The sequence below is a fragment of the Camellia sinensis genome, chromosome 14 (genome assembly GCF_055761805.1).
Source record: "Camellia sinensis isolate YWXY chromosome 14, ASM5576180v1, whole genome shotgun sequence".
Classification (NCBI taxonomy): domain Eukaryota; kingdom Viridiplantae; phylum Streptophyta; class Magnoliopsida; order Ericales; family Theaceae; genus Camellia; species Camellia sinensis.
The window spans coordinates 60,462,245-60,471,351 of NC_138974.1; the positions used below are offsets into that span (position 1 = coordinate 60,462,245).

The 9,107-nt window shown below is 32.3% G+C and overlaps 1 protein-coding gene across 1 annotated transcript; it reads left to right on the plus strand.

Moving 5' to 3' along the window:
- Positions 1 to 1,836: 1,836 nt before the first annotated feature.
- On the plus strand, positions 1,837 to 5,011 carry LOC114256467 (putative WRKY transcription factor 26). The gene is made up of 5 exons (XM_028196117.2): positions 1,837 to 2,361; positions 2,802 to 2,981; positions 3,074 to 3,654; positions 3,765 to 3,926; positions 4,218 to 5,011. Exons 1-5 carry the CDS (start codon positions 2,056 to 2,058, stop codon positions 4,660 to 4,662), a joined length of 1,674 nt encoding a protein of 557 aa, XP_028051918.2. The 5' UTR covers positions 1,837 to 2,055; the 3' UTR covers positions 4,663 to 5,011.
- Positions 5,012 to 9,107: the final 4,096 nt, after the last annotated feature.

The following is a 9,107-nucleotide window of genomic DNA, read 5'->3' on the forward strand; positions in this document are numbered from 1 at the left end:
ATCAATTTTCTTAAATTTTTTTGTGAAAAAATAAAAATTGATTTGACAAAAATAAAATACCATAAAAGAAATTTGGAAAATTTATTTTTATTATAAAAAAAAGAGTAAAATTATACAAAAATGATGAGTATTTTTTATTTATTATTATTTTTCATTATATTAGTTTTCAGTATTTTTTAAAAAAAAAATTAAAAAAAGGTTTCTAAAAATCAAATAAAATTAACAACTTTTAAAATATGTTAAAATTTAATTTACTTTCATAATAAATTAAACTTAAATAAATTTTCAACAACCGAATCCAAATTGAATTGAGTTTAAATAATTTGATTAGTTTTGGAGTTTTTAATGTTACGTGTGCTTGGGACTTTCATAATAATACATGTGTGAATTAAAATAAATTATTATATATAATTTTATTGCCCACTAAATTTTATTTTTTTCATATATTATACAAAATAATTAATGAAATTAAAAAGACATGCAACATAATTAAAATGGACCATGATAGAGCGCTCTAAACAATGAACTTTAACTCTACTGAAGTAGTAGTAAAGAAGAAAAAAAAAAAAAAAAAAAAAAAATCAAATCAAATCAAACCAAAATATCACATTAATAGATAGAATCCACTGGTCAGAATTCTTAAATTAGCACTCTCAAATAATTTTGAATTAAAATTCATGAAAGAATTTGCCCTGAGGGAGGGGAGCCTGGCAGAACGTTATCGGTGGGTGGCGTGGAGCTGGCGGCGGCTGAGCCTCTGAGATATTGGGAGGGAGAAGCAGGCACGTGTTAGGCAGGCAACCACTTATCAAACACATAAAAAATAATAATAATGCCGTACAAATCGTACCAACCCTAGTTTAATTTATTTCTTTTTTATAATATAAAATTCTCATTGCCTGAGATTTTGTTTACAAAAACGCTTGGAGTTTTAATCAGAGTCATTATTAATGATATGGCAGTGGAACAGTATATATTATCTCTTGTTTTTTTTTTTTTTTTTTTTTGTCAATTTTCACCTCATTAGTAGTTAATTTAGAATTCCTTATTTATAGTTCGAAATCATTGTTGTTGTGTTTATGATCTTCTTGTTTAAAACTAAGATAGCTTATCTAGTGGTATGGCATCGAGTCAGATTTGATTAAACGATATAAAAAAAATATTATAATTGAAAGTTTTTTTTTTTCGAAAAAGGTAAAATGAAATCTTATATGTTATTTTTTTTCAAATATTGTATAACCAATCTTCAAAATACATGTATAATCAATCTTCCATGGATATTTTTAACGATTCAAAGTAACTCATGTGAATTGGCGGGAGAATGAGTTAATCTGTGGATTAACTCAATTGGCTCACAAAAGTTTGAACCGACAGGTTTAGATAGAAAAAATACCATCACATCTAGTATTTATTGTTCAATCTGATATTAATTTAAGATTTAGTTTAACTGTTTCAATTATCTATTTAAAATAATAATAATAAGTGACATCCAAATGGAAATTACACTTCAACAATTAATACACTCAATTCAACTTATATTGGAAATAGTGTTCGATGAGTTAGGATGAGGATTAATTAAATTAATCATTTCATCAAAACATTTACATTTACCTAATAAAATACATTAAAATTATTGAAAATTAAAATCAAATGAATAGAAAAAGGTGAAAAAAAAATGACAATACGGTGGGAGAGGGGCCCAGGAGAGTGAGATAACGCGTAGTCCCAATAGAAGCCGGCATCTCCTCCATGTGTCAAGCCAGCCAGTCAAACCCATGAACTTTGACCAATCACACTACGAAACAAACATGTTTATACAATTTTCCAATCCCACCCCAATGGTCAAACATCTCTTCACCTTCTCAGAACCCCCCCCTTTTCCCACACAAAACAAGTAGAGAAAGAGAAAGAGAAAGAGAAGGAGAAGGAGAGAGAGAGAGAGAGAGAGAGATCCTTGTTCAATACTTGTTACATTTTCACTTCTCTCTTTCTCTTCCTACACCCCCACCAGCACCATATATATTACCTCTGAACCCCATCTCTCTTTTCTTTGAAATGGCATCTTCTTCTGGGAGTTTAGACACCTCCGCTAACTCCTACCCCAAACTACCACCTATAACACCCACTTCCAACTTCTCTTTCTCTAACCCATTCATGTCCTCCACTGCCACCGTCAATCGCGGTCTCTCCGATCGAATTGCTGATCGAAATGGGTCTGGTGTCCCCAAATTCAAGTCAATTCCACCGCCTTCTCTCCCCATCTCTCCCCCTGCTTTCTCTCCTTCTTCCTACTTCGCCATCCCTCCTGGCTTGAGCCTCGCCGAGCTCTTGGACTCCCCAGTTCTCCTCTCCACTTCCAACGTATGTACACCTTTTCAAAATCATTTCTCTTTGCTTTTCATTTTCTGGGTTCTGTTTGCTTGTTAAGAAAACAGGGGAAAGAGCATCAAGTCTTTTGATTTCTTCTGCTTTAGTTTCTGCCTGTGTTTGTATCTTGATTTGAGTGAGCGAAAAAAGACACTTCCTTTTTCTTTTCCCTCCACAAAATTCGACTCAAATCCAATATTCAAACACAACCCGGAAACCCAAAAAAAGAAAAAAGAAATTTTTTTTATCCACTTTGATATTTTACTCTTTACTATTATTTTTCCCTGTTTTTTTGCTAACCAAACAGGGCATCTGGATGAATCCATAACCCATATCTTCTGCCTATGTGTTTGAATTTATTCTCTGTTCTCTTTGTGTTTGGTGTAACTGAATTTTATCTTATTTTCTTTTCTTTCTTGCATATGTATATGCAGATTCTACCATCTCCAACTACTGGAACTTTCCCAGCTCAGGGCTTCAACTGGAAGAGCAATTCCAACAACCACCAACAGAGTATCAAGCAAGAACAAAAGAACTACTACGATTTCTCTTTCCAGACCCAAACAAGGCCTCCAACATCATCCACTACAAGTTTTCAGTCTCAAATTCCAGCTGTAAGTTTATATAAATTCAATCCCATTTCTTTTTTCTTTTGTTTTTTAATCATAATTCGCTCTAAAACCCTTAACTTTGTTCAAATGATCAGGAAAACCAGTCATGGGCTTTCCCAGAACCCGCCACCAAATCCGAAATCGCTTCGATGCAGAGCTTTTCCCCTGAGATTTCCACAATTCAAAGCAATTCTCAAACCAACCCTGGGTTTCAATCCGAGTATAATCAATATAACCAATCATCATCGGTGAGAGAGCAGAGAAGATCAGAAGATGGATACAATTGGCGAAAATATGGGCAGAAACAAGTGAAAGGGAGCGAAAACCCGCGAAGCTATTACAAGTGCACATTCCCTAATTGCCCAACAAAGAAGAAAGTTGAGAGGTCTATAGAAGGGCAAATCACTGAGATCGTCTATAAGGGTAGTCATAATCATCCAAAGCCTCAATCTACTAGGAGATCATCATCAGCAGCTTCTTCTCAAGTAATTCAACACTACAATCCCGAAATCCCAGATCAGTCCTATGCTTCACATGGCTCTGGGCAATTGGATTCGGTTGCGACGCCAGAGAATTCTTCAATATCCATCGGAGATGATGAGATTGATCGAAGCTCTCAGAGGAGTAGATCAGGAGGAGATGAGATTGATGAAGATGAACGTGATCCCAAAAGATGGTAAATTTGATTGCATAATTTGTTTCAGAAAGTTATGATTTTGTTATGGTTTTGTTTGGTTCCTGGGTAATTTTGTATGGATCTGATTCATTTTCTCTTTCATTTTCCAGGAAAATAGGGGCAGAAAGTGAGGGCATATCGGCCCCGGGCAATAGGACGGTGAGAGAACCTAGAGTTGTAGTTCAAACAACAAGTGATATTGATATTCTTGATGATGGGTATAGATGGAGGAAATATGGACAGAAGGTGGTTAAGGGAAACCCTAATCCAAGGTATATATATAAACTTTGATTGTATTTTTGCAATATTTTAATGATTAGGGTTGTAATTTTTTGGCCCAATCTTGAAAAAATGTGAAATTTTTCGATCCAAATAATGTAATATTGACACATATGAAATTATATGCCAAACTTTGATTGTATTTTTGCAATATAATTATTTTAACTTGAAATGAAGGTCGTCAAAATCGTTCACATCATTCCCTATAAATTTCTTGTACAATTTTTCCATTTGCATGACATTACATTGTTGTATAATATTACGATTCATTTTATAACTTGTAGGAGCTACTACAAGTGCACATTTCCAGGATGCCCGGTGAGAAAACACGTTGAGCGAGCTTCCAACGACCTAAGAGCGGTGATTACAACCTACGAAGGCAAGCACAACCACGACGTTCCCGCAGCACGTGGCAGCGGTGGCCACTCGGCGAACCGACCTCTGCCGAACACCACCACCAACAATGCAACCGCAGCCATTAGGCCTTCGGCAATGTCCCACCACTATTCATCCACCAATCCAATTCGCAATTCGAGGCTCCAAGCATCTGAAGGCCAAGCACCCTTCACACTAGAGATGTTGCAGAGTCCCGGGAGCTTTGGATTCCCAGGATTTGGGAACTCATTGGGCTCTTACATGAATCAGCCCCAACTCGGAGACAATTTGTTCTCTTCGAGAACCAAGGAAGAACCTAGGGATGACATGTTCTTTGAGTCATTGCAATACTAAATTTTGCAATAGTTTTTTGAAGATTGATTTACTATAAAGGGATTAAGGTTTCAATACAATAAAAAGCAAGGTTAAGAAGGTCAGATTTATTTGTTTATTTGTCATTTTGTTAGTTTTTTTGGTGTATATTTTTACAGGGATTTGGTTTTGTACATTCAAAGGAATTATATGGTTGTAGAAGCGCCATGACTTTTTGTTTGTTTTTTTTTTGTCCCAATTGTTTTGAGGCCATCATTCGTAGCCTCAATTCATTTTTGGCAACCACACTATTGAATTTTTTTTATTTTCCTTTTGGATGTATCAAAAAAGTATTTAGTGATTTTTATAGCTAAAAGTTGCTTTATTTCCATCTAATCGTCTATTATGTTCATGAAGCTAACATGAGAGTTCATTTAAACTAATCTTGAACATACAATGGCCCCGTTTGGTAGAGTTATGGGAAAGTGGTTATAACTTATAACCTAACAGCTTATAGCTTATAACTGTGAACATAAGCTGATTTTTTACTTATAAATTAAGATTCTCCTCCCTCACTCAAAGAATAAGTTGATTTTTGACTTACAAAAAGTTATAAGCTGTATTATTAAGCTGAATCAAACACATCAAAATAGCTTAAATTAAGCTAAAAGCTGAAATAAGTCGAAAATAAGCCCTACCAAACAGGGCCAATAACAATGTCTGGTGCAATATTAGTCTTGAGATTTTTCCTTCTAAAATTGAATATCTATTAAAATGACATTTAACTATTGGTGTTAGGTCAATCCCACATCAACCAGCGAGAGATTTCCACGTTCACCATATAAGTGTACTGGTTACCCCCACCTATCAATAAGCCTTTTTTCCTGATGAGGAACAACACCGTGAGGTTCTAGGCAAAGCGGACAATATTGACGGTCCTTGAGAGGACAGGCATCGCGACAATAATGCACAACTGTATAGAGATTTATTATTTTAAAATAAAATAGAATAAACATTAAATAATATTTAATATGCCATCGTCATAAAAATTGTTTTGCAAAAATAAGAAAAATTAAAAGGGTTATGTACAAATTTATAAATACAAATGTAAAATGATACTAATAGCTTAAGGCAAATGTTAACAAGGGTACACTAGACTTTGTTTGATGTTGAAAATTTTGTAAAAAGTACATAAGAACATCCGCATCAAACTCTTTACAATAGCTTTGACGCTATTGTAAAGAGTATCAGCATCAAATCCTTCATCCATCAGCCTTAACAAATATTTTGTAAATTAACTTTTTGTTAAATTTGCTACACTCAACAAAAATAAAGAGGCACTATTCATTAGTTACATTATTTTTTATTATATTTTTTGGAGCAAAATTGGGCCAAAATCTTTAAACCGGTCTTCCATTCGGATATCCTACCGGATGTCCTGTGAGTGCTTGTAGCAGAAGAAGAAAAATGTCTAAAATTAGCCTAACCGGTTGATCGGTCAACAGCAATTTTTTTTTTCAACTCCGCTACATAGCTCGAAATATCAACAGCTCGAATGGCTCGAAATCCCAAAACGACGTCGTTTTAGGATTTTTTTTTTATTCTCTTACTGGTAAGATAATATTTTCCATACCATTCGAACTCTACGCATTCGAGCTCTCACGCATTTTCCTTTTTTTTATTTTTTTTTCATTTTTTAAGAATTGTTTGGTGGCACCTCATCAATTTAATAAAAAAAGAAGAATAACAAGTACAATAAGAAATTAATATTTTAATAAGATTGAGTTTAGAATAGAGAGTTTGATGCAGTGAATACTAAAAAAGTGACTAGTTAAAGAGGCTGATGCGGATGCTCTAAGGGGGCATTTGTTAATATTTGTCTTAAAAATGTATTGATTTCAATAAAAGCGCATTGAATTTAATAAAAAGTATTCTTCAATTTTGTTGTTCTTTATTTGTGTTATAGGAGCACTTGTTAGCAAGGCTCATAGTTTAAGGATTAGGCTTCTCTTATGTTCACATTTTAACATGAGATAACTTAAGGGACCCGTAGAGCCACCACAATTCCATTTTAATGATTTAAACTGTTCATTTTTTAAGACTTGTTGAGTAGAATATTCATGTAAAAAATTAAGATAATTAAATATTGGTACCTATATGTTTGAATCAAATTTGTATTGTAAAAATAGAAGGTTATTCTTGAAATTATTTTTGTCGTCCATTTTTTTTAAAACAAATATGATTCAAACATATAATTATCGATGTATAATTATCTTATTCTTTGAATGAATATTCTACTCAACGAGTTTAAAAAAATGAACGGTTTGAATTTACTGAAATTGATTTCAAAATAGGACTACCAAATTCAAACGCACTCTTAAGTTGAGATGGTAATTTCAAAAAAGCCAAATCCTAATTTAAAAATAATTAATAATGAGCAAGGTAATGTGAATGTTTTGTTAAAAAAATTCGTAATAACCTTTACTGACAACAATGAACTTTGCCGCAAACGCATGAAGTGTGAAAAGATGACACGAGATATTTTTTAGGATTCATTTATTAGTAACATAAGCAATCGTCACTATTACATTGTGCAATCGTCACTAATACATCGTATGTATTGTAAGTTTGAACGGGTCAAATAATTGTGGCCGAGGAGAGGACGGGAGTATATATTCAAGCGCACGTTGGTCAAATGTCGTCGACCCATAAATTTTAGGGACATTTATTCTTTTCTTTTTTTTTTTGGGTTTTTATTAATAAATATTATTTAGGAGTGCTCAACCCTAAGAAGTTGATAAAGGAAATTTATAATTTACTTAGGCCTCGTTTGACAAGAGGCTATTTTAGTCAAAAAATCAAAAAGCCAACAACTCATACCAAAAAGTCAAAGATTCCCTTTTCTCTCTACTTTTTGCATATCTTTTCGTAAAAAGCCAAAAAGTCATCCCAAACATACTAGTTTTTTTTACATCACATTTTAGCCAAATAGCCAAAAAGTTACTAAATTAGCCTGTTCCCAAACGAGGCCTTAATCTTATGTATTTATGTCTTTATTTTATAACGTTATTTTTTTTTATTTACATTATTTTTTTACACTCTTATACCCTTTTATTACACACCACTATTTAGGCCTAGTTTGGGAAGACTAAATAAGTGCACTTTTTGACTTTTTATAAAATATGGGTTGAGTTTGGGTTGGGTTTGAAGTGATGTGTTAGAGAGGTGATATGACTTAAATAAGATGATGTGACTTAAATAGGATAGTGACTTTTTGACTTTTTGTCTTTTTTGTCTCATGCCAAACTTGGCCTTAATGTTGATATACATTACACACAAAAATTAAATATGATTCTTTATTGATTGTCATTATGTTTTAATAGTTCACATGCATCCAAATGTTAACTGTACCTGATAACGTGAATGTTCACATCAGCTGACGTGAATGTGAATATTTATATCAGATGACGTGAATGTTCACGTCAAAACATATGAATGTGAATACAAATGTTTATGTTCATAATGTTAATATCAGATGACATGAATGTTCACACTAAAACATATCACAAGTTGAGGATTGTGGTTGTATAATATGATGCAATTCTGATGTAAATTTTAACATCACTTTTAGCACAACATCATCTGATGTGAACATTCACATTCATGTCATCTAATGTGAACATTCACATCATCATGTACAGTCAATATTTGGATGTATATGAACTACCAAAACATAATGACAATCAATGATGCATGGAAACTACCAAAACATAATGACAATCAATAAAGAATTATGTTTAATTTTTTTTGTGTAATATATATCAACATTATATAGTACTGTGTAGTTAATGCATTTTTTTAGTGTGAAGATATAATGACAATCAATATTAAATATCAACATTAGTGGGGGCATGAAAAATTTAGGGTATTTTAGTTTTCTTACCTCAAATAGGACCTAATGAAATAGTCAAAAAGGATATGGGTTAGATGGAATAAAACTCTTAGAAAGGAGATTTATCAAAAAAACTTTTTTCTTTTTCTTTTTCTTTTTCTTTTTCTTTTTTACTTACTTAGGTTTCATTTGTCAACTATACATTTTAATTAAAAAGTTAAAAAGTCATTATAAATTATCGCATCACTTTCTCTATTTTTCTGGATATCTTTTCATAAAAAGTCAAAAAATTATTAAAATAACACGTTCCCAAACGATGCCTTATATTATATTTAATTTAAATTATTTTTTAACTTTTCAATAAGTTTTATGAATGACATAATTATCAAAATACTTCTAATAATAATATTCACATTGACAGTGTGAATGTTTCGTGATGTGAATATTCACACTATCAATGTGAACATTCATATGTCAATGTGCACTTTCACACTTTAAAATATAAATGTTCACAACATCAAGTTGCTAAGCCTTCAAAAAATATTTATAAAAATAAAATTATCTATAAAATATTTTAAATATGATAATAAGGATT